The sequence below is a fragment of the Rhinolophus sinicus genome, chromosome 8, assembly GCF_057876585.1.
Source record: "Rhinolophus sinicus isolate RSI-liver-muscle chromosome 8, RSI-T2T, whole genome shotgun sequence".
In the NCBI taxonomy this organism is placed as follows: Eukaryota; Metazoa; Chordata; class Mammalia; order Chiroptera; family Rhinolophidae; genus Rhinolophus; species Rhinolophus sinicus.
Window position 1 is genome coordinate 7,559,415 of NC_142508.1, and position 27,980 is coordinate 7,587,394.

Genomic DNA, 27,980 nt, shown 5'->3' on the forward strand with positions numbered 1-27,980 from the left:
TAATACTGAGAATAGTGGAATCAGAGTGCACGTTCAGGGGGGAGGGCATGAGCAGAGCCTGCTATTTGGCCTATTACGCCTGACCTGGAAACTCCCCTGGCAGTGTTTTGTCTGCTCAAACCTTAGGGGTTTGGGTGGAACCGCTGTGGTAATGGAGGTTCTTTTCTTCTTTTCTTTTTACCATCTTTACATTTTCTTTGCTTTGCAACTAGACAATATATTCCAGGAGAGCAGAAACCAGTTGGTCCTTCTTTTGTATAACCAACAATAGTAGATATAAGGAAAAATACTTTCTATTTCTCTCCACTGTCAAAAGAAGGACTGAGATCCTGTCACAAATTACACTGGACAATTAAAATCTAAGCAGACCTCCAGCTGACTATTCTGTCTTCTCTCTCATGGTTGTATGGATGTGCGAGCTTCGGTTAATTGCTTCCTGCACAGAGACCAAAGATCAGTTCTCTCTCCAGAATCCTATCTGCCAGATCTGCATTAGGTTATTGGTATCACCTCACGTATTTCATGTGGGATCCCCCAAAATGTAGTGGTTATCACCGTGAAGTTGAGCCGTCCATTCATAACCTAAAGGTTAAACATTACATCCATAAGACCTCTCACTCTCGCTGTTACCTGCCCACACCAGGGACCCCCTAGCCCACTGCCCTTCTCCCTGTTCAACCTCAGGAGGGACAGAAACGCAGGCAGGGAGCTTTTGGTCTTTGGTGCGAACCAGGTCTGCTCTCACTCTGCATTTTTTCTGGGTACTGCTCTGGCAAGAGTCTCTTGCCCTTCCTTGCTCACGTGACTTTTCTGGACGCTACTTCTTGTCTGCTGTAACTACAGCGCCCACTTGACCCCTGCCACCTATATCTCTCTCTCAATCTCTTAACCCAAGAAGCCCTTGGAACCTACCTGATCCTCCCTACCAGCCAGAGGGCAAGCCTCCCCTCTCTTGACTGTTTCATGACATCCATAGTCTTATTTATAAAAGAAGACCAAGCAAGGCTCAGCGAAGTTGAATTGGATTTAAAACTCAGTCTTCTAGCCAGTCTTGGGGCTTGACATTTTGATTTCATTCTAGTTGACAGTGAAGTAGCTTCATTCTGCTCCCCCAGCCCCAATCAGGCCAGGAGTTAGGTAATCTGCATCCCCATCCCCATCCCCATCCCGGAATTTCCAGCGAGCGCCGAGCACAGGTTAGTCTAAGCAAAGGCTTTGCGATCTCCTGAGTGGACAAACCGAGCACAGGAAACGCAAGCATCCTCAGCTGTATCCAACCACGCTTCCGTTTGTGTCCCAGATGCTGCCCCAGGAAGAAAACAAGTGTTTGCGGAATTTGGCGGCAAAGGCCCTTGACCCAGGCTTTATTCTCACCCCACCCCACTTTCTCTCTGAACAGACCCTGAAAATCCATCCACCAGAACTGAAGGGTGGGTCCGGGTTTCTTTACGCGGCCCCTGAGACGCACGGTGGGCACTCTCCGGGGCTCCCCCGGACGCGAGCCCAGCCGCGACCCGCGAGGGGCCCCACGTGGGGCTGGGGAAAGGCAGGCGGAGGGAGCGGCGCGAGGCCCGCAGACGGCTCCCGAGGGAGCGCGGCGAAGTGCGCGGGGAGTGCGGCGGCGGATCCCGGGCTGGGGGGAGGCGCTGGGCGCAGCCAATCCCCGGGCCACCCCCTCCCCGGCCGCGAGCAGAGCCGGGGCGGGGGAGCCAGGCGGCGGCGGCAGCGGCGGCAGCGGCGGCGACGGCGGCTGCCGCGGGGAGGGATGGAGAGGGGCGGGGGGAGCGGAGCCGAGCGGAGACAGCCGCGGTGCTGCAGAGAGGCTGGGGCGGCGGCGCGGCTCCCGGTGCTCCCCCCGCGCCCGCCCCGCGTCGGCGAGGGCCCGGCCCCGGAGGCCTCGCGCCATGGGCTGCATCGGCTCCCGGACCGTGGGTGGGTACCGCGGCGGGGCGGGCGCGGGCGGAGGCTGGGCTCGCCGGGTCCCGTCCTCCGGCCCCCTCCCCCACCCTCTCCGCGCCCCTCCGGGTACCTCGCTCCGCGCCGCCCTGCCGGGCTCGGCTGCCTTGCCTCACTTTGTCTCGGCTCCACTCCTCTCCTCCCCGCTCTCCTCGCGCGCCCCCAGGGCTTGCATCCCTCTTGGCTCTCGGCGTTCTCTCGTCTCCCTCCCAGCTTCCTTCCATCGCCCTCCCCCAGGCGCGGTCCCTTTCCATCCTCTCTCCATCAGCTTCCTCTCTCCTCCGTCGCTCTCCCCTCCTCTCCCGTCCCCTCACCCACCAGCTCCAAGCCATCCGCCTCGACTCTGCTTTCTCCAGCGCCCTCGCCCCCATCACCAGTTCTTGAGCAGCCCCCTCCTAAACCCCCCAGCACAGTGTCAGCCCCGAGTCTCTTTCGCACGCCCCCCCACACCCGCCTCCATCTGGCTTGTGTGTTTTGCCCCTTTCTCCTTCCCTCTCCGTTGCCTTTTTCTGTCGTTCCTGCCTCCCCCGATTTGCTTTGTTCACGTGCATTTTCCCTTCGGGGCGGGGGCGGGATGCGTCTAGGGCCTCGGGGAGGCAATGGGTTCCACGCCCGGAGGGAACGGGCCTGGGCCCGCCGGGCCTGGTGGGGAAAGCGGTGGGCGCGGGCGGGGAGGCAGGGGTGTCGAGGGGTCGGGAGCCGGCTCCCAGCAGGGTGGGGCCGGCCCAGTGGAGGAACTCGGGACTAGACTGCACCTGTCAGCGGGGGCTGGCGGGGCGGGGCCGGCCCTTTATTTACCTCTGACTGGGGGTGACAAGAGCGCCTCCTAATTCGTCTAACCCCCTCACCTTTTTGCCTTGTTACCGCTTCCTCATCCCCTGCGCCCTGCACCTACTCCACTCTCACAGCTCAACAAATTAATCCAACCCCTCAGTTTTTCCCATTGCAACTCCCCATTTCTCCCGCCTACACGCCCCAGTGACCTCAGGCTGAGAAAATAATTCGTATTATTATTACAAACAAACTCACTCTCTGGAAGCCTGATTTCTCTGAGACCTGATTTATTTCCATGGATACCCCCCTCCTCCTCTGCTTTCACCTCTTCTTCGGGTTCTCTCCCTCCCCCTCCCTGCCCCCCAGCAGAGCTCTGACTCAGCTCTCCCTCCTCTATGAGGCCCCCTCCCCCTCCCCTCTCTCCCACTCTGCCCTCCCCATCTCCTCAGAGATTGTTCTCTGCCTGCCCCATTCCCACTCTCTCTGCCCGGATGTCCATCTTTCTTCTTTCCCCCAAGCCACAGACTCTGGTGTGACCCATCGCGCCACTCTCCTGTAGCCCCAAGAGAGAGCGGGGCCCATTTTGGAGGGGTCCTACCTCCCTCGGACCCCTTAACCAGGAGCCCTTCCTCTTGCACTAGCTATGTTAAATGCCTCCTCAGGCCCAAGACGGGGTTCAGTTCACCCCTTCTCAAGAGTGGACCTCTCACCCTCAATTCAGAATCATAAAACTGCTTGTGTAGAAAGGATCTATCCAGGCAGATGTCTCTACAGCCATCTGATGCTTGAGTCTCTTTACAACCATCGGAGTAGTTGTTCTCCAAGCCTTGGAGGAGGTACCACCCTGCCCTCCTGCCATTAGTTTCCCTTCACCGGGAGCTCTGGCCTCACCCTAACAATTACCTTCTCAGCCCTCCACTTTCCCTGACAGCCCTCAAGCCTTGTCCACCCCCTCCCATTGTTTTCTGTCTTCTCTTTGACTTGAATGCCTACTCTTTTGGTTCCTATTTTTAAAAGTTCCCTTCTCTCCTCCCGCTGTCCCCCTCCCCGCCTCTTGAATCCATCACTTGTCTCCCAACAGTCAGGTAAAATGATTCTGGCTCACTCTTTGTTTTCTCTGCTCTGGCTGTTTCTGGGTGAACACACCCAACTCTAGCCTCTGTCCCCACCAAATCCTCGTCAGACAAATTCACCAAATCTCTTTCCTCTCAGACGAATTCTCTAACACCTGCGGAGGGTCCACAACATTCCTTCCACCTCACAAATAAAGCCAGCACACAGTGAAGTCCCACCCTTACGTAGAGAGACATAATAGATGAAAAGCACAGCTTCTGAGTACAGGCACATAGTAGAAACCCTCAGAAGTTCCTCAGGGCGGAATGGAGAATTATTTTCCTGCTAAAACCCAACCACTGACCCCTCCATGTAAACAACAACAAATAAGGCCATATACCACTTGTTCTGTGACTGCTCTTCTTGGTTGAGCTCAAACTGAATCTTTCAGCTCAGCATTAGGATTTCTCCTACTCAAAAACTGGGAATAGGGATGGAAAAGGAAAGAGCAACCGGAAGGAGGAAGGAGTCCTAGCTGGAGGGAAAGGAGGGGTCTGCAGGGGCTGCCTCCGTGTGTGGCCTCTGCACTCTAAGACCAAGGAGGGGCCTTTGGGTCAGGCTCACCTAATGCTCTGGCCACTTCAGGGAATGAGGTGATTGCAGTGGACTGGAAGGGCCTGAAGGATGTCGACCAAATCAACATGGACAGCAGCAGCTCACTGCACGGGAGCAGCCTCCACCGGCCATCCACGGAGGTGAGCCCCCTCCCCAACTGCCCCCTCCCCAAAGGACCTCTAAAAGACCCCAGGATCCATCACGAACAAAGCCTGCCAGCTGCCTGATACTTGAATTCTCTTCCTAAATTCCAAGACCACATCCTAAACAATCCTTCAGACTGATGCTTTTACAGAACATTTCTCCTCCATTCCTCAAAACACAAAGCCAAATGTTCTACACTGAGATCCTAATTCCCTATGCTAATCTCAGGAAAGCCTTCCCTCCTTCACACACTTCTGGAAATCCCTCTGAAGGAAGGGGGGTGGGGGGGCCCTTGCATTCCTGGAAGTGCCAGGGATACCCACTTCATTTCCTCTCTCCCCACAGCAAACCCGAACCGACTTCTCCTGGGACGGCATCAATGTGAGTGCAGCTTCGCCCCCCCCCCCCCCCCCCCCAGCTTTCCCCTGTCCAGCCTAACTCGGCTGCCTTCTATTTCCCCTTAGGCTTTCCATAGCACACAGTGCCCCCTCACGCCAACAAGCACTGTGAGCCCTTCTGTTCTCTACCTGCCCCACCCCCTATCCCAAATTTTCAAGGGCGGGTGGGGGATATGCCTCCTGGGGACCTCTGGCTGTAATGGCTTTCTGTCTCATCGGCCCTAGCTCAGATCCTTCCGCCTGGAAACCTCAACTTTCCTCCGCGCGTGTAAAGCACCCCCAGGCCCTCATATTCTCTCCCCTTCTCCCACATTTCCCATTCCAGCTCTCCATGGAGGACACCACTTCCATTCTTCCGAAGCTTAAGCGAAACTCGAACGCCTATGGCATCGGGGCCCTGGCCAAGTCATCGTTCTCAGGTGAGACTCCTTACCTGGCGACTCTCCAGACAGATACTTACAGGCTCCTGTCTCAGTCTCCCTGGTCCTTCGGGCTTGAAGAGGACCCGCATCTACCTACCCCTGACCTATTTGCCCTTTCAGTCAAACCTGTCCCATCCTCCAGGCTGCTCTCCTATATGAAGACCTTGGGGACCCTGGCCCCCCTCCATGGGATGGAATCCTCTGGGTCTGGGGTGGGGCTAATGAGATCTGTTATGGGTATCCTGTAATATTCTGGAGGATGTGGGACTGTCTGGCCCCCTCAGGGATTTCAAGAAGCATGAAGGACCATGTGACAAAGCCCACAGCCATGGGGCAGGGCCGAGTGGCCCACATGATTGAGTGGCAGGGCTGGGGGAAGGCACCAGCCATTCAGCCGCAACACAGCCACGAGGCCGTGCGCAGGGATACAGATGCCTACTCCGACCTCAGCGACGGCGAGAAGGAGGCACGTTTCCTTGCAGGTACTCGTTCCCCCAACCCTCAAGAGGCACATTTCCGGGTGGCCAGAGACTGACCCTCCAACCCCACTCCCTGTGAACATTGGCTCTGTCCAATAAGCAGACTTAATTTCCCAACCAGCACTAATTTCAAATGCTTTGACTTGATTCTGATAGGTGCCCTCAAACTTACTTTGATCATCTCAGAAGGGATGTTATTTTTATATTTTATCATCTCTGAGGGGAGTTAACATGGGATTGTGGGTCCACCTAATGCCTTTTCCCTACACGGTGGGACTATCCAACCTCTGGACTCCTTCAATACAGGCAAAAAAGGCAGGGGCCGTAGACTTCAAAAGACTCTCTTTCTCCTATTTTTTGAGGAAAAAGAAAGGAAGGCCTTGGGGATTTTTTTTTATCCTTACCCAATTAGCATACTGCAGTCATGGATTCACATACTGGGCTCATTACTTGTGACAACCACGAGAAGATCAAGGGACCTGGGTGAAGAGAGGGGGGTGTACAGAAGAGGTTTCATTCCAGTTAAGTAGTATAGATTCGAGACCGGCATAGAGTGCCCCCACAATGGCAGGTCTCAGTAAGATGCCGAGGGAGAATGATAGATCTAGAAGAGAAGGGAGATAACCTTTGTGTTGGTGGAAAAAATATCAGTGAGAGGGGAGACAGCATGTAGGGGTAGGGGGTGGTGTAGGGTAGCTAGCAATGTAAGCTTCACCTTCCTCATGGCTTTGACTAGAACAGCGACCCCCAAGTCTCCCCATCCTCACTATCCCACCCTCCATCCCTGCTTCCAATCCCTTGAACTTTCAACTTGATACCACTTTGGACCCATAATCCCATGATGCTCTCTTGGGGATTCTCTGGTGATCTTGGGCTCCACCCCCCTTCCCATCTAGATTCTTCTGTCCTTGACTAGCTAATAGTAGCTGTCATCCCTACAAACTTCCAAAAATAAACTTCTAGAAGTCACTAATTTCAATCCTTTAGGATATCTCACCCGAAGACCCCCAACTCTTTCCCCTAGGAATCCTAACTCTGGCCTTCTGGGAAGTCCCCCACGATTTTGCCTCATTTGGGGGCATATATAAACACTGTGCTGTCTAGTACAGTAGCCACTGGCCACATGTGGCTATTGAGAACTTGAAATGTGGCTAGTCCGAGTGGAGATGTGCTATAAGTGTAAACTATTGACTGGATTTCAAAGACTTCATGTGAATAGAAGAATGTAAAATAGCTCTGATTTTATATAGATTATATGTTGAAAGGATAATCTTTCATACACATTGGGTTAAATAAGATGTATTAGTACATAGATGGCTTGCATTATTATTTGTATTGAACAGCGCTGCCCTGATGTCCCCTACCCCATGCCTATGTCTAAGGGTTCTTGGAAGTGTCTGGTGCTAGCTACAGTTCTTCTCTCAGGTGTCATGGAACAGTTTGCCATCTCTGAAGCCACACTCATGGCCTGGTCTTCCATGGATGGTGAGGACATGAGTGTCAACTCTGCCCAGGAGCCATTGGGCTGCAACTACAGTGACAACTACCAGGAGTTGATGGAGAGTCAGGGTGAGGAATGGTTCCAGACTCTTACCCCTGAGGCCTAAGAGGCCTCCTCAACTACCGTGGCTGCTTCTGTTCGTCTCTGTTCTTCTAAGACATTCTGTTCACCTCAGCTTTCCTACTCCCCTCCTTCCTCAGTCTCACCCTCAGTTCTCTGTGCTGTTGTTACTGCCTTTGATAAGCTGTGACCCAGCTGACCTCCATGATTCTCTTTACAGATGCCCTCGTCCAAGCCCCCATGGATGGCTGGCCTCACTCCTACGTGTCCCAGGGCATGTACTGTCTGGGGTCATCTGATGCCTGGGAAGCAAGTGACCAGTCCCTCATTGCCTCTCCGGCTACAGGATCCTACCTTGGCCCAGCGTTTGATGACTCACAGCCAAGCTTGCATGAAATGGGGCCTTCCCAACCTGCTTCAGGGTACTGTGCTCAGGAGCCTCCTCCTTTGCTGGGGGGAGACACTGACTGGGCTCCAGGGGTGGGCGGGGTGGATCTGGCAAGGGGCCCTGCTGAGGAGGAGAAGAAGCCATTGGCCCCCGAGGAGGAAGAGGATGCAGGATGTCGGGACCTGGAGTCACTTTCCCCACGAGAAGACCCTGAGATATCCACTGCTCTCAGCCGGAAAGTGTCTGATGTCACATCCTCCGGCGTGCAGTCCTTTGATGAAGAGGAGGGCGAGGCTAACAACTAGCTTCTTCCCACAAGACGCCCTGCCTTCCACTCCCACCTGAGGGGCATGGCTGTGACAATACCCTCCCTTCCCCGGCAATACAGCTGAAACCTGGGCAAAAGACTGCGAGGAACCCAGGAGCTGCCAATCCCCGCCAGGAAAATGCACGGCCAGGATGGCATTTTCTCCAGGCTTGTGCTGTAGAAACCACAGATCCAGGGACCGAGGCCCAGGCAACCAGATGGCTGTGAACTTGACTTGGCTGCGGGCTTCTGGGTCTGTGACAATGAGGCTCCAGTTGGTATCGTGGGGACAGGAGCACAGAACAGCCTGCGGCCATCGACTACATCTCACTCTCTGATTTCGTCTTCCAGGAGCTTTGACTGTGGCTGTTTGAACGCCCCCTTCCCCATGTCACTCTTGCTTTTTCCGACTCTGTGTTTTCTCTGGCTGTGGCCCCAGTGGGACCCTACATATGAGGAACAGACCTCAGGGGCTGTTGAATGTGGCTCGACAGGCACAGGGAAGCCACATCTCCTTAGAGGGTGGCGAGTCTGCCCCCAGTGGATAACGTGGCTTCTGAGATCAGGACTCATAGGGAAGGTGGACGTGGCAGCTGGGACGCACAGGGGCACAAACAGGATTCTTTGTATAAGGCCCACCCCGAGATCAGAGAGTCACTGATGGCACCAAGAACCAACATGGCCACCGGTTCTGGGATCTTGACTATCTTGTGGCTGAAAGGAGGGGCCTAAGGGTCTGGGAAAAGACCCAGTGAGCTGGCTGCCCCAGCTCTTGCTTCCTTTGTCTGCCTTCTTCCACCCCCTGCTCTGGGGACCCCCGCCCTGAGGGGGTGACACAGATTGCAGGAGTCCTGCCAGGCGGGGAAGCATGAAGGCTGTGCCTCCCTCCATCTACCCCCTAATTCTCTGGAGCTGTTTACACTTTTCTCTTTGCCTTTTCTACATTTTTATAACTTCTTGGGGACTCAGGTTGAGCGGAGTGGAGGGAGGAGTGTGGTGCTGTCAGGCCCCCCCCAGGTGGGGTGTTTGCTGAGGAGCAGTGTGGGCACTTGGCTCCTTTCTCCTTTCTCCCCCATATTCACAGTTCCTCCCAGGACTCCCAGGAGGCCCTCACAGGTGTCCTTCCTCCCTCACGGGTTTACAGTGATGCATAAGCCCCTGAAACTGCTTGCCCTTCCACACCGGATCCACCTCCACTGGGGACTTCCCTGCAGAGCACATCAAGCCCCGACATGTGTAAGGGATCCTGACGACAGGGACAGGCTAGAGCGAAGAAGTGGCAGCTGTGGAGCACACTGCCCCTCCCTGTTGCAGTGGGACCCCATTCCCTAGCCCCTGGCAGAGGGAGAGTCTGGGTAGCCGTGAGAAGCTAAGACATTCATTGCCTGCCTCCCCTTTTTCCTGTCTGTCTGCAGCTCCGAGTCCTGTCTTACCCAAACTTCAGCAGGGGACCTACTGCCTATGTCCTCTGCCAAAAAGGGAGCACTCTGTCACCTCTCTCAGACCCTGGGCACAAACTACCCCTCCCCAGAGACCTATTTCTTTGGAATGAGGAGGTTGAGAGTTGGGGTGTTTCTGTCCATCTATGACCCTACCCCCCAATGAAGTTCACACTTTCATACACTCCTGTACCTGAAATGCAATCAAGGCTGGGGTCCCATGTCCTCAGGGGAGGAGGTCAGTTGTTGGAGTAACCAGAAGTAGGCATGCTGAGCCAGGTGGGTGGCGAGTGGCTTACCTCATGTAAAGCTGTGGCTTGTGTGTGACCACGTGACCTGACTCACACGGTCCCAGGACCTCCTGTCTAGGAGCTCTGGGAAGTGGCCTGTGCCCATGCTCTGCACTCCTGCTGCGGCTCTTGGGGTTTTGCATGCTCAGGGTTTCCTCCTCCCAGGGGGTCCCTGTGTCCTCGCCTTGAGCAACTTGCTCTCTCCACGCATCATCTTTTCCTCTTAGCATCATCCCCTTCGTGCCCCGTATTCTGCCCCCAGACCGCAGTGGACATCCACTCCAGTGAGTGGGCTCATCCATCACAGTTCCTTTTTGCTCAGGGCCCTGGGAGTTACAGGAGGTAGATGAGACACTCTTTCCTCCTTCCCTTCCTCGAGGAAGCCTTCCTTCGGTTCCTGCCCAAGGATGACTGAACTGTGAAAGAATCGAGCAGAGTTAAGACACCAGCAGGGTTCCACGTCCCCAGTGCTGCCGGCTGGCATGTGTGCAGACCAGAGGTCCACTGAGGGTCTGCATTTGCAAGGAGCTTCCCTCCCACTGGAGAGGGAGAAGACCCAGGGAGCTGGCCTGGGACCCTCTTAGGACTCTTCTGGAGGGAGGGGCTGCCTCTGGGGCTGGGGGCAGTGTGCATGGGGTTTGCTTATAGCCTTTGGGGGGGGAGGGGGAGCATGTGCAGGAAGAGGCTGTTGGGGGTGGGGGAGGGTCGCTTTTCCTTTGGGGTTAAAGGCTGTGCAGCACGATTTACAACAGTCCCGGGAACAGGGCTGTTTTTACATTATTGTGAATGAAACTGCTCATGCTAAATGATTTTCTCATGGTGGGGGGGGGGTGCGCTTTTATTTTCAATTCACTTTATTAAAGGAAAACCCGAATCTTCCATTCCTCCCCTTCCACTGCCCCAATTCCCGGCCCCTTCCTTCTTATCCTTGTGTTAAGGAGGGAATCTTGATGAATGAGTTTCAGACCCTCTCCCTGCCCCCACCTGTTCAGCCCATACTCGTCTTCCAGGTCTGGGGAATATCCATTCTTATGGCCAGTCTTAGCATGTTTTCTTAATGTGACATCCCCACCCCAGGCCCAAGAGAGATTCTATGACATATATTGCAGAGAGAATTATATATAAATATATATAAATATTATAGATTATATACACATGGGCATGGGCTTGAATGCCCACTGCCAGCCCCCGCCTCAGGTTGCAGCCTCTCTTGGCCTGGGGAGGGGGCAGGAATGGAACATTGGGGAGGGCTCCAGGCTGTGTTCAATGGCACTAAACAGAATGTGGTGGCATCCTCTGACTTCGAGTGTCTTCTTTGGGGGATGAAGGAGACTGGGCCCCTCCATGAGGGGATGGAGGGAGGAGAATGTCATGTTGGAGATGGGACACAACTACAGAAGGCATCAAAGCAAGGAGGGAGCAAAGCGCTGGGTGTGGAAGCAAGGGTTTCAGATGCTGGGAGCCCCTGGGGCCACTTACAGAAAAGGCAGGCTAATGACAGGCTCCCTGTTGCTGATTTGGGGAGGATAAGGTTCTGATGTGCCAAGTGTGGAAGCTCTTCTAGCGGCTCCCCCCACAGTCGCTTTATGCACGTTTTACTGGTTAAATGGGGGACAAAAGAGGGGAAATGGGGTTGGCCTTCCATTGCCCTAGTAAGGGCCCTGGCTTGGGGACAGATAGTGGGAGCCAGATAGAGTCTAGAGGCAAATTTAGGAGAGTGGATGTGGGCAGAGGGGAGCCCACCAGGGTGGTGGGGGGCTCAGAGAAGAGGCTGTCGACAGTTTGCAAGTGTGTTCTGGGGCCGTCAGTCTATGAGGCAAGAGGTGGTCCCGTTTCCTCCTCCAATATGGCACTTGCGGGGCCTAAGTGGTCCTGGGCCTCAGTCCCCTGCGGAGACTGAAGGACAGATGGACAAGACCAGGAAGCTGCTGGGACAGAACACTAGGGAGTCTGGGGGAGTGAGGGGAGGCGCAGAGAGGCAGGGAGTTCCCCAACCACACATCAGGAAAACTCAGGGAGCCCCATGGGGTATCAGGGACTCTTCACTGGGATGTCTGGGAAGGGGGAGGAATGGCCTAAATAATCGACCACAGCTACTCTCTGCCCAGATTCCCACGCCTCCTCTAAGACTATCACTGTCACATTTTACGATTCCCAGGAGGGGCCGGGGTACTGGCATGATCTCTCCAACTCGAGGACATACCCTCTCCCACACAATTGCACTCTCTGGCCTGGGCCTCTCTCAACCGCCATCTCTCAGGAGGCGGTCTCGGGAGGTGGTCAAAGGATGAATTCATCTTCCTCCTCCTCGTCTGTGGATCGCAGACTGGGGCCCTGCAGGATGTCAGCCAACTCCTCTTCCAGCCCTGGACTCTCCACCAGCTCCAGCTCCTCCAGCTCACCTTCCGCCTTGGCTGGAGCCAGGGGGAGAGGGGTATGTGGGCAAGGGGAGGGTGTGCGGTTCTCTGGCATGGCAGGGGTCAGGTCCTCTGGCCCAGCGGCCCCAGTTTCATCCTCAGGCAGGCTCCAGGCCTCTGTGGGAGGGAGCGGGCTCCCAGGAGTCTTGCGAGTTGAAGTTGTGTTCCGGAAGCTGGCAAGGGGAGGGCGGAGCTGCACCCCCGACTTGGTGTGCCCCTCGATGGCCTTCTGCAGCTGGGGGGCAGAAGGAAAGGGAAAGAGGGTACCGAATTGGGAAAAGAAAGATGAGGCAGGGTGAGAGAGAGACAGGAGAGGAGAACAGATACAATAAAAGGGAAAAGAATGGTAAAATGGAGAGTGGCAAGACAGATGGACAACACGGACAGGTCAAAGAAGACAGAAAAGGGAAAAGAAAGGGGCGTGACCAAAAGACCCCCCTGCAGAGCAGTGAATCTCAAGCCTCCAGGGCCACGTCCTCCTGTGGCCCCCTTCCTAGTAACCTTCAGGCCCCCTCCAGCCACATGTCATCTCTTCCCCCCTGCCATGGCCCTCCCCATAGTACACTCCTGTGAAACCATCACTCAGGCCCTGAACCCCAACCCCAACCCATGCCAGCCATGGACAATCTCAAGGGCTATATCTGGGGTGGAGCTCTATGTCCCCTTCAGGACTGCAGCCATACAAGACTTGGCCGTCCTCTCTACTCCCCCGACCCCAATTGTTGTACCCCCAATCTCTGTGTAAGAAATAGAGAGGGAAATGGGGGATTAAGGCCATCCCCTCACATCCTGTGCCAACCCGTTCCTCCTGCTGCTAAAATGGAACACATCCCTTTTACCTCCTCCAAGGCCAGCACCCCCCGGAGCTTCCCCATATTGGTCACGTAGGCAAGGTGGAGACCCAGGAGTGAGAACAGCGTGTGAGTCTGTGTAGAGAGAGCAGGGGGTCAGTGCAAGGGGAGCCCCACACCCCCCACACCCTCCCAGCAGCCCTGAGTGCTGGGCAGGGACTAGCCTGGTGCAGAGACGCCTGCTCCACCAGCTGGAAAGGGGACTGGTCAATACAGCAGCAGTCAAAACAGACAGGCTGGCTCAGCTGCTCCTGCTCCCAGGCCTCTATCTGTCGGGCAGAGTAGGGTAGTCACCCCAAATCACAGGAGTCCCCCTCACCTCAGACAGGAGGAGGCTTTGATCCCCAACAGCCCTCTTAGCCCCAGGCCAGAATCCTGAAATCTGCAAGGAACTAGCATAGACCTTCCAGATCACTAGACCGCCTCCCTCCCTTCTTCCCAGGGGATGGCCCCTCCACAGGCCACAAATCAACCTTCAGCCTCAGGCACTGGGACCCCTCTCCCGTGTCCACCCCTGGTGCTCCAAACACTTGCTATTAGGTTGGTGCAATAGTAATTGCGGTTTTTGCAATTATTTTTAACCTTTTAAACCGCAAGTACTTTTGCACTGACCTAGTGTTTTCGATGCACCTTTGCAGCCTGTTCCCCTCCTCCGGTCATACCCACTGCTCCAGCGAAACCGACTGCTTTCTGTTCCTCAGACATGCCTTCGGGCTTCCGCGCTGGCTGGGCTGCAGTTCCCTGACCTGCCCCCCCTACGCCCACACAGCTCTCCTGCCACTCCCAGGCACTGGCTTTGCCCCTTTTCAATTCCTGCAGCACTCTGCCAGTCTCTGCTTTTCAGAAATGCACAGACCATGCTCCCTCTTGCATCGGCATTTGTCTAACCTCTGCCATTGGACGTGAACTCCTTGAGAGTGTTACTGGTATCGATGGCTGCATGTCGTGAAAATAGTAGCACATTTGCCTTTCACGCCGCCGACCATACGAGTATTTGTTGGGTTTGAAGAGCTGTACTGAGTCGCACAAGTCAAAAAAGCTTTCCTTTAAAACACAATGGCCAACTCACCTCTTGACTTTAGATACAAAGGCCAAATCCCCAAGCTTTCAAGGAATCCAGTATAGCTCTGGCTTTCATAAATGAATCTGAAATTTTCTGAAATTCTCATCTTGTCTGAAAGGTGCACATGTGAGAGTTTGGCCAGCTCTCACAGCACATGGTGACCACTTAGCAGGTATGTTGCAGAGACAATTTATAGGACGGGCTAGACCCTTGCCAACTCCGCTTTGGCTGCTCCTGTCCTGCTGGACCTTTCTGGGATAGTTCCTGGCCTGTCCTAGTTCCATTTTTGCCTTCCCTTAAAGAACAGCAACAACAGAACCATTTCTAGCACATGTTTCTAGCAAACATTTCCTCTGTGTCAGGCATTATTCACATTGCTTTACACATCTTCACTCATTTAATCCTTTCCAACAACTATCATTATAGCCACTCGACAGCGGAGGAAGTGGAGGCACAGAGTGCTTTGGTAGTTTGTCCAAGATTATACACAGGAGGAGCTGGGCTGCTGAGGTGAACTGCCGACAGGTTTCCAGGTATCCCCCCAGCTCTTGCCCAAGGGGAGGAGGATGCCTGCTCTTGGCTTTGAACTTGACAAAGCTCAGCCCCAGATACACACTGGAGCTCCAATCGTGTGGACTCCTGACAGGGTAGCAGAATGAAGTCATAGCAGGGACTTCGGATGATTGATAACTGAATTCTTGCAATATTCCCATAGGTATCACCCTTGGTATTACCAAGGATGTCACCTTGATCTCGTCTGAAAGCCATGTTCAAAATAATCTGAATTTTGACTCCTCTTGGGTCTGATCCCTCTCAAATGTCAGCTGGGAGCTGTCGAAAGGCTTCCTTGGGAAAGATATAAACTAAAAATGTACGACCTATTGACCTATCTTCTTTTTATCTCTGGCTAAACTTTTAATTTCCAGCACTTATAAATAGACTCACTGATCAACTAGCTGGCTTCCTCTCTTTGGAATAATAATAATAATAATGGTATTATTATTGGTTTTAGCACCTTAGCAATGTACTTCTTATTGCAGTTATGACCCGTCAGATTCCTGCTTGTGGGCAGATGTAATGGTTTTTCTTTTTCTTCCGTGGTCATTGATTTGACTTTTCCATACGTCATGTATCAGACGTGTACGTGTTTTGAAGGGTGACACGGAGAGGATGGGGAGGTTTCCTTTATCTCTTGTCACTCCCCAACTCTCCTCTAACCCCGGAGTACTTTCACTTTTCGACACATTTATTCTGGACGTCCAATAAGATGTCCACTGTGAAATGATCTCCATTGTGGTTCTGTCAGCTGCAAAGCTCTACCTTTCGGCCCGCACAGCGAGTCTGCATTCTCCTTCACTAAATGGAATGGCCGCTAATGGATTTTGTTGTGTCTCCACACACCCGCCAGGGTATCCCAGCAGAAGTATTCCCGGTCACCGCTCCACCTTCTTTCACTTCTCACAGCCAAGCCCATTCATTCGGTGTGCTCAACTTTCTCTCTCGTGGACTTGATAACTAACTCTTTTGGGAAATGGGCATGAGTCCCAAAGAGGCAGCACTGTCAATATTTGTCCTCAGTTTGTGGTTGTTCCCAGTCTTGCTTCCTGGCATCCTCCAGTTGTCCACTGTCTCAGGGCCCGGATCCCTCAGGAGAGTAACCTTCACCAGGCCCTGATTTGCCCCTTTTAGTTTCCATGCTGTTCTTCCACAGTGTCAAGGGCTGGTACCATTTTACTTCAGGTAAAGCTCAGCCTTCCCGCATAGCCTCTGCCTGGTCCAGAACGTCTCTGATGTCTACAGGAGCTGAGGCTCATCTTAGCACCATGGTCCCGTCTACACATGCGGACTCAAAACTTACCTCTTCTGAAATGATGACAAGCTATCTGAGAACACACCAGGTCTCCCTCAAATGCTTTCCCCCCCTAGACTCGCATCTTAGTCTTCTGACAACACGATGAACAAGGTAGAAAAAGATGAGCAATATCTTCATTTGACAGAACCATCCACCCCAGCTTGCTGCTGTTTCGCTTACTTACCTCTTCCGGTGACATGTTATCCACTAAATCCATTGAATCCTAGAGAAGAAAGACAAAGGTCCAAGTTCTTTCCCAATGGAACCATAGGCACATCTCCCCGACCAGGGCCACAGATGCCTGCTTTCCAACTCCTCATCCCTTCCATGTGATCAAACTTCTCTTTGGTGGGACCCCTTCCCTCCTGATCTAAGGACCATGGGTTTCTCACTCCTCAAAGACGAGCTCCTTTCCCCCTGTTCCCTCCCCAACACATCTCTCACCTGACTCGTTTTCTTCTTTGTGGGGCGAGTTTTGCCCAGCAAGCAGCGTAGCAGAGACCGAAAGATGGAGGGTCTTTGACCTGAGACTAGTGGGGAGCGGATGGAAATGGAAACAAAATAATACTCATCCTGGGAGGAAATGGCCAGGGGCTCCCGAGTGGTCCCCCGACCCTTTGCCACAAAAGGCCATCTCTGTCCTTTGGAGATGGTTTACCACCACAGACACCCTCTCTCCTACTCTCCTAAATCAGCCCTCGCCCCACTCCTTAGGTCAGTGATATGAAGACTCAATGAATAGGAATGCCCCCACACCACCCTGGCCTCTCCCCTCCTCCTACTAGCAGCCCTTAGGCTGAGTGAAGGTGCAGGATGGGAGAATCTTCACCTGCAGGCTCTGGGGCTTCTGGCTGCTGTTTGTGGCTGGGCAGGGGCCCATTGGGCTCTTCGGGGTGCAGTGGAACAGTAGGAAGGGGGTGAGGAGGAGGGAGAGGAGGCATCTGTAAAGAACAGGAACAATTCTCAGTCCCTGAGAAGAGGGCTGCCTGGTGCTTTCCTGCCTTTACCAGCTGGTGCCCTGGGAAAACGAATTCTATTCTTCCTCCCCAGTTCAGAGTTCCTCTATCCCTTTGAAGTCTTCTTGGTACCATCATCTGCAATCTAATCTAGTCCTTTGGGCTCAGGGGCACTGGTCTCCAACTTTCTCAGTGACCAGCATCTCCACCCCTTCTCCCTATTTCCCTTTGCACCGATCTCTCCTGCACCCCTGGCCCTTCCCAGCTCGGTCACCTCAGGCTTCCCAGAGAGGTCCTCCTCTTCATCCTCATCCACAAAGGCGAAGGACTCCGGCCGGCCCCCGGAGAAGCCGCGGCACCCCTCCCCAGCCTGCCGCGTCTTCCCGTCATAAGGCAGCTCAGACAGCTTCCTGGCCAGGTCCTGGGCTTCCCGCAACCTCCGCTCAGGACACAGATGGCGCTGCAGGAGGGCCTGCAGCTCGGACCGCTCCACGGAGCCCAGCAGGATCATTGAATCTGGGGGCCATCCAAGCTAGACCTGAGGATCTGCTCATTACCAGCCCCCACCTCCGCCCTATTCAACAGGATGGGGCAGGGACAGAAAACAAGCGGCCCCTCGCTTCTTCCCAAAAACTCGTTTTAAAAATCTGCCAGGATTGACCTCACTCATTCCCTTATAGTTCACCCATGTAGCACTTAGAAACCCAATTAATCGTATACTAACTGGTGCTAATTTGTACTTATTTTGATATAGCCTGTTTGCAAATAGGTGAACTTGGGATTAAAGTACGCTAATCAACCTCATCTCCCAAAAAAGAAACATTAAAAGCCATCCATGTAAGTGGAGATAATAGTATACTTTGAAAGAAATCTACAGGGATATCCGATGTTTAATCACTTAAAGACTCTGTCCTCCTAGGATATCGTGTTTCCCCGAAAATAAGACCTAGCCGGACCATCAGCTCTAATGCGTCTTTTGGAGCAAAAATTAATATAAGGTCTGGCATTATATTACCTTATATTACCCGGTAAGACCCAGTCTTATATTATAGTAAAATAAGACCAGGTCTTGTATTAATTTTTACTCCAAAAGATGCATTAGCGCTGACGGTCCAGCTAGGTCTCATGTTTGGGGAAACACGGTATAAACAGAACGCCTACTTTTCCTGGGAAGATCTTTTATATGTTTATCAACATTCTGCTATATTTATGAACATTTTCATTAAGTTTTAGGGCCATAAAATTGTGGCAGTGCTATTGCGACAAATCTTACCTTTAAGTTTTAGTCATTATTATGAAAACCCTGAACCTCACTGGCTGTACCCCTGTCCAATGAAGAGCCACTGCTTTAGAGGTCAATTAGTAGGTATCTGGGATTCGGGGAAATATTAAAACTAACCTAACTTGGGCAATTTGGGCACTCTGATTATCTGAAATCAGAACTAACCATTTTAATGGCTCCAAATGGTCCTCCATAATTCTTTGCTATCACACGAATTCAAACATTAGGCAAGTAGCTATTTAATATCTAGTGAATACCTATGAAGAGGCGGTCTGAGGGAGACAGAAGTTCTAGTCTCCGGGAATACCCACTCCAGTGAGGGAGATCAGATAGAGATCTATAAACCACAGTAAGAAATAATACAGAGCAGGATTAAGTGCCAACGGTGGGCAGGAAGGATGGTGAAGGAAGTGAATTGTGAAACCACTGCTTACTACAATTGCCCACTCCTTCACGTGGAAGCTTCATCAGCCCCTCAAGTGGGGTATTAAAGAACAGCTATCATTTATCTAAGTAGCAAAGAGAACCACAGAAGGGGCTGTAAGACTTCCAATTGACCCTCATTATTTGGGGATTCCCTATTTGCTAATTTGCCTACTGGCTACAGTCGTATTTGTAATCCAAATCAATACCTGTGGAGCTTCCGCCATCATTCACAGACATGCGCAGAGCAGCAAAATATCTGAGTCGCCCCACGCACACATCCCGGATGAGGGTTGAACACCCTGTATGTCCTCTAGGAGCCATGGTTCAGTGTCATAGCCCCAGTTCAGTGTTCATGGCGACTTTATAGAACATAACTTTATAGAACATAATGAATAATGAGAACTGACTGCATTTCTTTAGTCGGGTTTTAACCTCCTTCCTGTGCCTGCGTGACGGCTGTATTTCCCCTTCCTGGAGGATGACCACGTGCCCTAGGAGCACAGGCTGGGTGTCCTGTAGCAGACTGGGTGGCCCCTAAAGACGCGCCCACACCACAGGGCCCCCTCCACCTCTATGGGACCTAAGTTTGGGTCACTAGCTCAGGAGTGGCCTACCTTTCTTCCCACTGACCTTTTGAATCAACCAGTGGTAAAGTCTTGAGTGTGGTTGTTTGGAGCAGAGTTTGCAACTCCCCGTATGTGCAAGAAGCTGAAACAAACTTCACATCACGGACCATGATGTCTTCAACAAAGATTGTAAATTTGCTACAGAGGGAGAAAGCGTGGGGCGGGGTTAGCCCCACCATATGCTGTCCCTTTGCTGTCCCTTCCACACCTCCCATGAGGTTGGCCAGGCATTCGATCACTCACAATATTTAGTAAGTACATGGGAATATAAAAATCAGTAAAAAGCGGTGCTTCCAAACACTGACCCTAGCCTCAATCTCAACCTTACAATCTCCCACCCCCACCCCCTCAAAGCTGAACTAATTCCAGCTGGTGCCCCTGACCTGAGCTGGTTCCAACCAAGGTCAGGCAAGTAGGGTAGCTTCTTGACCTGGATGATGCTGTCATAGAGGGAGGGCTGCAGGCTCTGAGCCACCATGTTGGCCAAGATAACAGCCACCATCATGGGTAGGATGTGAGCGATCTGACCCGTTAATTCGAAGCAAATCACAGCTGTGGAGACGGTGTGGGACACGGCGCCAGTCAGCGCTGCTGCTCCTAGAACGAGACACAGGAAAGTACTGGTGCATTAGAGCTGCCATTCTTGGCATGGAGGGTGCGTGGGGGTGTGATGGGAGTGACACAGAGTAGGGAGACATGACCTCGTCAGTGTCAATACTCCTGAGATAACCACTTGTCAAGAGGAGGGGCTAGAATGCTGAACTGTCAGGAAATCGTCCTTTTGATTTCATTCTATGACCTTTGACAAGCTACAAAATCTTGGTGTGTGCCCTAATTTTCATTTATAAAATGGAGGTGGTGATGTCCTATCTATTCCTTGTTTTTGAAAGTTTGGGTCATTCTTAGCTGAGTATTTTAAAACCTAGTTATGGTGGTCTACTTTGGAACTCAGGTTTTGAGCCAACAATTTATGGGAGAGTAAGAGCATCATATGAGCAATAAAGCTGGTTAGAACTCCTCTGTCTAGAGGAGGCATGGCCTTAGATGTTATGGGATTTCGGTGAAGAGAGGAGGGAAGAGGGAAGAATAATAATTCCGGGGATTACATTGGTACCTGTGTTAGACATAGTTTTTGGTTGGATGGGATAATAGATTAGATGAAAAGGAAATCATAGACTCTCAGAATATTAAAGCTATAAGCTATCTCAGAAGTCACTTTACAATAAAGAAACTAAGGCTCAGAAAAGCAGATAACTTGTCCATGGTCATCCAGGTGACAAGTGGCAGGGATGGGTCCAGAGCCCATGTTTCTTAGCTCTTAGTCATGTGCTCTTAAGTCTTGTCAATATTAGCACATCTGCAAGGTGAAAGTAGGCGAGCCAGTCACCTGCATTGTTGTTTCCATGATTCTTTGAGGAGAAAAAGAAAAACAAACCCTTACCAAACACTGAGACACAATCATAGGTGCTTTCATCCTTATTATTTCACTTAATCCCCATAATCCCTTTTCTCCTTGAAGAAACTAAGTTTCATAGATGTTCAATAAATGTTAATGACAGTCAGAACTAAGGGTTGAGTATTTGAATAGAAGTTGAATTAAACAGCATTAAATTAAAACCATACTGTGTGGCATGGAATGAAGATGTCATGGGAGAGTTTGAATGCGGGCATTTGAAGGACTCAATGTTTGGTTACAGGAGGGTGGGGTGTGTCTCACCAATGACCGCGTAGCCCCCAGGTAGAATCTTGTAGATGATGTCATCAAATAAGATGCCATCAGGAAATATCATGGCCATGATCTCTCCTACCAGCCTTCCAAATGCAGCTCCTGGAGGAAAGACAACAGGAAGGAAGGTGTTAGAGATTCATGTTCCTTGGCCTCTGTATTTTCAGAGTCAATCCCTTCTTGGGTGCTAAGACCAAATACAAGCCTCCAGCTTTCCAGGCCTTTCTTTATTTTCCCAGGACCCTAGAAGGCAGCTATCAGTAGGCTCCCAGGCTCCCCATCAGAACTTACCTAGCACAAACACAGGCATGAAGCCTCCACAGGGTATAGGCATAGTAGTGGCCACGATGGACATCCAGAACTGGGGTAAAAAGAGGCGTCAGGACACCTTCTCAACTCTGCCCAACACACAGATGCACATTCAGCCCCTTCCCACCATCTTCCTTCTTGCTTCAAGAGTCACAGAAATCCTGGGATGGCTCATCCTTCTGGAAGCCATCTTGTCTGTCCCCCTTCCTCCAGAATCAAAAAACCATGGAGCTCTCAGGCTAAGAGATCACCAAAGACAACACAATATGAAACTTCCTCCAGATGGTTACCCTAAAGCCTGCTACTTGGAGTGACGATATTTGCCCCTAGGCAATCTAGAACAAGGACTGGGGCCCCAGAGTTCTCCTCTGTCACTGCCCAGAAAAAGGGCCTTGGCCCTCTGTACCCTCTTGGCTTGAAAAGCTCACCTCAGCAGAGCAGGCTGAAACTCTTGTAGCTGAAAAATACCTTTTTCCTGGTCAGATTATGTTTCTGAAAAAGATCCCCCGTTCTAAGTGGCAGACACACCTTAAAGTCTTAGTGACTCACTGTGTGACTAATTGAACTTTGAGACGGTCATTTACAAGCCATTTATATGATAACCCTCACAGGAGAAGCTGTAGTGGAGACTGTCCTGCCTGAGCCACTTCCTGTGACATCAAGTCACTTTAAACCAAGGATCCAAAAATCAGATCTGGCCTGGCCATACTAGAAAGGCACATTGAGAAAGCCAGGTGACTCAGCTAACGTAACAGAAAAAGCGTCCAAGGCCAACTTTGTCAGGTAGTATTCCAACAGAAACTGGGATAATTTTAGAAAAAGCAATGTGTGCATTTTGTGGCAAAGGATGCAAATAAACTGACAAATAGAGTGGGGAAAGGAGTAGTGGTTGAACTTTTGAAACATCTGTAAAAGAAATAAAAATACGAGACATAATATGTAAATTAAGCAATAGATGTATATATCACTTCCAAAATAAATAAGCCAATCTTGGAAAAGGATCTCAAACTAATTTGGTGAAAGATGGTAGAAGCTAAAGTTCAAAACAAATTGCCAGGATCAAAATAGTTACAATTTAAAAACCAATTGCATTGTAAACTAACGAGAAATAAATTTCTTCATTTCCTGAACCTTAGAAAGTATTCCCTGGAGCCAGGGATGACCTCAAGAGGCAGTGACGAGAACTCTGAGGTTTTATCCCAGAAACTCTGAGATGAGGCAAAGTACATACTTCATGTCAGAATATCACTGTTTGAAACAGTTGAGAACTGAAAAAGTGAAATGTACAAATGAAGAGAGTGTAGACTGAGAAATCCTTGAGTGTATATAGCATGAGTGTATCTTGTTATCTCTGCCTTCTCTTTGCACTGGCACAGGGCTCAGTAAATGTAGGTAGGATGTAGGTAGGTAGGTAGGTAGGTAGGTAGGTAGGTAGGTAGGTAGCTAGGTAGGTAGGTAGGTAGGTAGGTAGGAAAGAAGGAAAAAAGAAGACAGCTTAGTCAAACAGTATTGATGCAAAGCAGAAAAGTCTTCTCAGAGCTAATATCTGCTGCAACACCCAACAGTAATGCTCACAGGGAACTTGTTTAAACTACAGATGACTTGACACCACTGGAAGCCACCACATCAGACTGTCTGGAGACAGTTCTAAGCACTTGTAGTTTAAGCTTCTAAAGTGATTCTGACCTCTGACAGTTTGAGACCCCCTTCAACTATTCTGTACCATCTCTTTGGAATACATAAGGGATTCTGAAAAGCCATAAGGGATTTTCTAGGCTCAGGTCAATCTGAAAACTCCAGTAATACAGATAATAGGTGGCCGATAGGTCTGATTTCAGAGGATGAACTTTAGATTAGCTTCCAAGATCTATGTAAGACCAGTATAGGATCAGAGGATAATGGAAGCTCAACTCCTATAGCACCAAGAATGACACGAGAGTAGCTGGCTTTTGAGCTATTAGCTCTTGCAAGGAAAGATCCAGACTCAGTGTAAGTGACGTGGGAACACAAATAACTCCCAAGATTTTAAACACCCAATCCTAGAGAACTGGGAAACTAGAGACCCATGATTGTAGGTTCCACTTTCTTTAGACCTTTCACAAGAAGGAGTGACAGATATGAAGGTCAGGCAAAAGGAATTCTACAGAGCCTCCGGCTGTGCTCCATGATACTAGGCAACCACGTTAGATGAACTGAAAGGGAAACTGAGAAGTTGCAATCATGTTCATACTCATTGTCAACGCTCCCGACTTACAGCATAATGATACTTTCCATGTCTTAAGATTGAGGAAGATGAAAGTGCCCTTCATCAATATTATAAAAGGTCGGAACTGAGACCCTTATCTTCATGCCCTGACACTGTGAGTGTAGTTACCACATAAATTTTAAGTCAGACTATGGAAAAATAGTTCTAGTCACTTTTATATTTTAATTTGGCTATGTACCCTATTGCCCACACTCTGGAAAAAATAAGGGTATGCGTATGTGTCCAATGGTAAGACAGGGAGAAATGCTGGAAGCAGTGAGGACTGAGTATTATCATGCATTGGGAGCCACGAATGGTTTTATGTTTATAAATATTACAGACCATTAGAGGCCTGCTACAAACTGTTGGACTTGAAATACAGCCCAGGAAGTGTGTGAATCCCTTTTCCTGATACACTTATGATGTAAACGTTATCAAGGATATAATTCAGTGAGAAATTAATAATAGTGACAAATACAAATAAATACAGTTGAATTGTTCTGTATAATCCAGGAGGTTTCTCAGAGTAAACTTTAATCCGTGAAGTGGAATCCACATATATACTTGGGAATCCTGGGAGGTGAGGTGAGGTGTGGATAAAATGTTGAAAAATGTATTGTGTCGCTCAAAAAATTTTCAAAAGCTTGACGCTTTAAAAGTATGGATGACCTCAAAATTACCATACAGTTCAGTCTAGAGGAGTATCAGAAAAACACAATTATTATTATTATTATTATTATTATTATTGAACAATGAAATTCTGAGATGCCATCAACACTTGGAATTGGTTACTGTAGGTGGGTTTGCATACTCAACAGCCAATTATAGGAAGCTGGGATTGATAAATCAGAGAAGATGAACTCTATAACGAAAGCCCAAAAAAGTCCCTAACAAGATATTGAGAACTTATAAATAATAAAAATATCAAATCTGTTGAAGGCAGGAATTAAAACGGTATAATTGATAAAGTGGGTGTGCAAAATGTGGAAGCTACAGACCCAATTATCCCCCCGCAGTGAAACAGGAAAGAACATACATAAATTCAGCTTCTAAAAACCCACAGCAAATCCTGAGAATGTAAATTACAGTGTTGGAACCTGGGGCGTCAAGAACCTGGCATCTCTCATCATAAGATCACTGACAAGGACATTAAATGAGCATCAATAAACAAAAAAGGAAATTAAAAAAATTTGTTTCAATCATAAGCATCAGATTTGCCAAATATTAGTGATTAAGTATTACACATTTGACACCTAGAAGGTGTAAAATAACATTTATTGAATAAATGAATAAACAAACCCACTATAGTTATTACAGTATAAATATCACTTAGTGACTCATATCCTAGGGAAATATAGATTCATAGAAAGTATCATGAATAAGGTAATAGCAAGGTATTCAAAAGCATGAAAGTTCAGTGTGGACAGACTTTTAAATGAGAGCCCTAATATACAGAGAAAAATGTTGGCTTATTTAGGCAAGACATACTATTAGTAATAAGGCAATTCACCAAAAAAGAAAAAAAAATGCGATCGGCAATTGTAATAGACAGCATAACCAGGGGTGGAAATAAAAGCATCTTTGTACAAGGCAGTCATTGAGAAGTCTATAAATACATGATCCTTGACGGGCAGATATGAAAAAGAACTAATGTAAAAAGAGATCAGCTTTTGTTTCCTAATTGGAATGAGAAGAAAGTGGTCTGAGCATGGTAAAACCCTCACAGCCTCGCTACCTAAATAGAGAATATCAACATTTATAAAAATTATTTCTAGTCACTAATAAAATTAAATATTTTATCTCTTTTGCAATTCTAGAAAAGAGATTACCGACTAGACTGGGGGGAAAAGGGGATATGCCAATTATCTAAAAATGGATTACCCAATACATGGAGAATGAAGTGCCTAATTATATAATATGTGGGGGTCCTGGTTAATTTAGCTGAGGTTTTCACAGTTATCTGTATTGCTAAACTACAGCTTGTTTTTTTTGACTTGGCTGCCGTGATGTCTTAATAATTTAGCAAGTGGAACCTTTAAGGGTGAAATAATTACGGCAACATCACTAAGCTGACATCAGTGGAACGGTTAAGCTAGATGTTGGTTCACTTATATACAGGAGCAACTTACTTATGGTCTGGTTTCCAAACTATTTCTTTTTAGGTTGGATGAAGACTGACCCTTCCCCGCCCTATGCAAACCCGGGGTTGAAAACAGAAGCGTAGGGGATCAGGAATGTTGGGAGAGGTACCTTCATGACAAAGAAGAGGAAGATGATGATCACAACGTTGACCTGTGGGTGGATCCACACGGCTGACGGGCCCAGGCTTTCGGGGTCACCTACGTGTTTTACCCACGTATTGTTGTCAAAGAGCGTGCTGATGGCTTCCCGAGGCATCAACTGTGGGAGGAGGAAGCAAAAGGGGGCAGTTCTCCAGGGATGCTCTGTCCTTCCTCTTTTGACGGAACTGACCCCCATTCTCATTTTTCAAGAGTCCCCTCTGCTCTTTGCTCAGGGACAGATGCTACCCTTGGGCAAAAGTACATATGCTCAGAAGCCTGAGGAACATCTGTGCGCTTTCCTCCTTTGCATGTGGCCCAGTCCTGGCTTCGTCCCTGTCATGCGCTCAGTGACCTGACCCTCACCCTCAGACCCCCCTTGGAGCTGACCTCTCCAGCCATGAATTGACCCATTCCTGGTGGAAAGGTAAACGAGGCGATGACAAAGGTGACAATTCCAGGATACAGCAGGCGGCTGAAAAAGGAACAGAATGAATCATCCCCCAAATTTAGCCCATCCACGGAACGCTGGCAAGCTGAAGTTTCCTGCAGTCCAATGTAGTCTCAATTCTTTAAACACTGCGCATTCTCTCCCAAACGCCATCTTGAAAGGGGAAATCACACCACTCGCTCCCTACACAGGGTATCAGGGCTTCTGTATTTTATTATAAGTCACTGAAAGGCATCTAATGCCTTCCACAAGGTTAAAAAAAGAGGAACTCTTGGAGAAACCATAAAAGTGGGGAGGGTAAAGGAAGGGCAGTGACTCACTGCTTCGCAAGAAACTGGCTGAGGGCCTTGTTTTTTCGGACGCCGAGCATGACTTGGCGATGCAGATACACAAATACAGCTCCCAGGAACCCACAGCAAATCCTGAGGGTGTAAGTTACACAGAAATTAAACCCTCAGACCTAGCCACCGGGGACACAAATACCAGGCATCTGCCTTTCCGTTCTACCAACCTCCCACTAACAATTTACAGTTCATCCAAGCCACCCCACCTTCTTCCCAACTTGGGTCCCTTCCAATCCAAAGCCACACCCACCCCCAGCTCACCACTCCCAGACCAGGTGACCCCACTGACCCAATGACGGCAAAGGCTGGGAGTTCCTTCAGGTCAAAGGGGAAATCCATTCGGAAACTGGTTCTGAAGAGAGCAGTGATGGTGTCTATAGGATGGAAAGGCCAAAGATCATGGTGGGAGTGTCACAGAAACCCACCAAGAGGGAACCAGAGGTCATTAGCTTTTAAGGATCAACTCCTTTCTCCCTCCAAGCCCAGTGGCTCCTCTTCTATTTAATTTCATTTTTCTGTGAACAACCAACTACTCCCCTACTCCATGACTTATCTCCTTGTCCGATATCCTTGGGTCTTGGTCCCACGTCAAGCCACCATTCCTTTTCTGCACTGCTCCCCAGAGCTTCCTCCCACACCCCTCTGCAAGCCTCCCTATTGCACAGCCCTGCAGCCCGGGTCTCCCGTTACCAGCATCCTTGTTCCACACAGCTAGCACGCGGAAAACAAAGGCACTGAAGGTGGCCGCAAAGAACCCTCGCCAGTAGTTGTGCACTGCAAAGTAAGTAGAGGTGACCTCGATGCTGAAGAGCACTCCTGTAGGGCGTGGAAGTCGGTCAGGGGCAGACAAGCCTGAAACGCTCGCTCCCATGTTCCCACCCCACGGGTCTGAGGAACGTTCCCTGACACTTGACTCACAAGGGGAAGCAGTAGTGGGAAGGAAAGATCTCTTAGAGTCCCTGCTGTAAACCGTCTACCTGCTCGTGGTAGCAGCTCTTTGCAGGCCAGAGGTGTGGCTCAACAAGATCCAGGGAGACTGGGACATGAGGGACCCTCAACCCGTGACACACGAGGATCAGGTGGTCATGTCCTCTCTGTCCCTTAGAAAGGAGGGTTGGGTGGGAGTCACGATTGTCAGATATTCACAGGAATTTAAGGGTCACTGAAAATTTTCTGCAGGAACCTTGTGAGAAAGAAATCGTTCAGAGCAGGTGCGTACCAGAGTGGCCGAGCTGAGCTCTAGATTGTATGGGGACTTTCCTTAACACCCCTTCCAATCTTTCCTCCCTCCTCCCATGCACCATGTATTCCAGGGCAATTTTGTAAG

At 50.1% G+C, this 27,980-nt stretch overlaps 2 protein-coding genes across 7 annotated transcripts in view; one reads left to right on the forward strand and one right to left on the reverse strand.

Annotated features, from left to right (window-relative positions):
* Nucleotides 1-1,322: 1,322 nt before the first annotated feature.
* On the forward strand, nucleotides 1,323-11,118 carry FAM131B (family with sequence similarity 131 member B). Of its 2 annotated transcripts, none has more exons than XM_074315244.2 (7): nucleotides 1,323-1,469; nucleotides 4,429-4,538; nucleotides 4,888-4,923; nucleotides 5,266-5,359; nucleotides 5,647-5,844; nucleotides 7,267-7,410; nucleotides 7,623-11,118. In XM_074315244.2, the coding sequence occupies exons 2-7, from the start codon at nucleotides 4,485-4,487 to the stop codon at nucleotides 8,093-8,095; spliced, it is 999 nt and encodes a 332-aa protein (XP_074171345.1). In that variant the 5' UTR covers nucleotides 1,323-1,469; nucleotides 4,429-4,484; the 3' UTR covers nucleotides 8,096-11,118. The 2 variants fall into 2 exon arrangements, with proteins under 2 accessions (XP_074171345.1, XP_074171346.1); XM_074315245.2 differs by lacking the exon at nucleotides 1,323-1,469 and adding an exon at nucleotides 1,575-1,932.
* The window catches only part of CLCN1 (chloride voltage-gated channel 1), a 28,906-nt gene continuing 11,588 nt past the window's right edge, over nucleotides 10,663-27,980 (reverse strand). For 2 of the 5 annotated variants that reach the window (XM_019715350.3, XM_074315238.2), the window contains exons 8-23: nucleotides 27,344-27,469; nucleotides 26,943-27,027; nucleotides 26,630-26,731; nucleotides 26,249-26,333; nucleotides 25,830-25,979; nucleotides 21,317-21,386; nucleotides 21,017-21,127; nucleotides 19,683-19,896; nucleotides 19,304-19,437; nucleotides 17,240-17,481; nucleotides 16,839-16,950; nucleotides 16,454-16,539; nucleotides 16,194-16,232; nucleotides 13,259-13,363; nucleotides 13,083-13,169; nucleotides 10,663-12,478 (exon numbers count right to left, since the gene is read on the reverse strand). In XM_019715350.3, coding sequence (XP_019570909.3) covers nucleotides 12,107-12,478; nucleotides 13,083-13,169; nucleotides 13,259-13,363; nucleotides 16,194-16,232; nucleotides 16,454-16,539; nucleotides 16,839-16,950; nucleotides 17,240-17,481; nucleotides 19,304-19,437; nucleotides 19,683-19,896; nucleotides 21,017-21,127; nucleotides 21,317-21,386; nucleotides 25,830-25,979; nucleotides 26,249-26,333; nucleotides 26,630-26,731; nucleotides 26,943-27,027; nucleotides 27,344-27,469 — 2,120 coding nt within the window. In that variant the 3' untranslated portion in view covers nucleotides 10,663-12,106. The remainder of the gene's footprint in view (nucleotides 12,479-13,082; nucleotides 13,170-13,258; nucleotides 13,364-16,193; nucleotides 16,233-16,453; nucleotides 16,540-16,838; nucleotides 16,951-17,239; nucleotides 17,482-19,303; nucleotides 19,438-19,682; nucleotides 19,897-21,016; nucleotides 21,128-21,316; nucleotides 21,387-25,829; nucleotides 25,980-26,248; nucleotides 26,334-26,629; nucleotides 26,732-26,942; nucleotides 27,028-27,343; nucleotides 27,470-27,980) is intronic. The other 3 variants (XM_019715351.3, XM_074315239.2, XM_074315240.2) reach the window with 3 other exon arrangements.

Bases quoted from the DNA above. Each gene is read 5' to 3' on its own strand.
- FAM131B (XM_074315245.2), top strand. From the start codon at position 1,905: ATGGGCTGCATCGGCTCCCGGACCGTGG. The intron at 4,924-5,265 runs GTGAGTGCAGCT...TTCCCATTCCAG, and splicing joins TCTCCTGGGACGGCATCAAT to CTCTCCATGGAGGACACCAC. The intron at 5,360-5,646 runs GTGAGACTCCTT...TGGCCCCCTCAG, and splicing joins GGCCAAGTCATCGTTCTCAG to GGATTTCAAGAAGCATGAAG.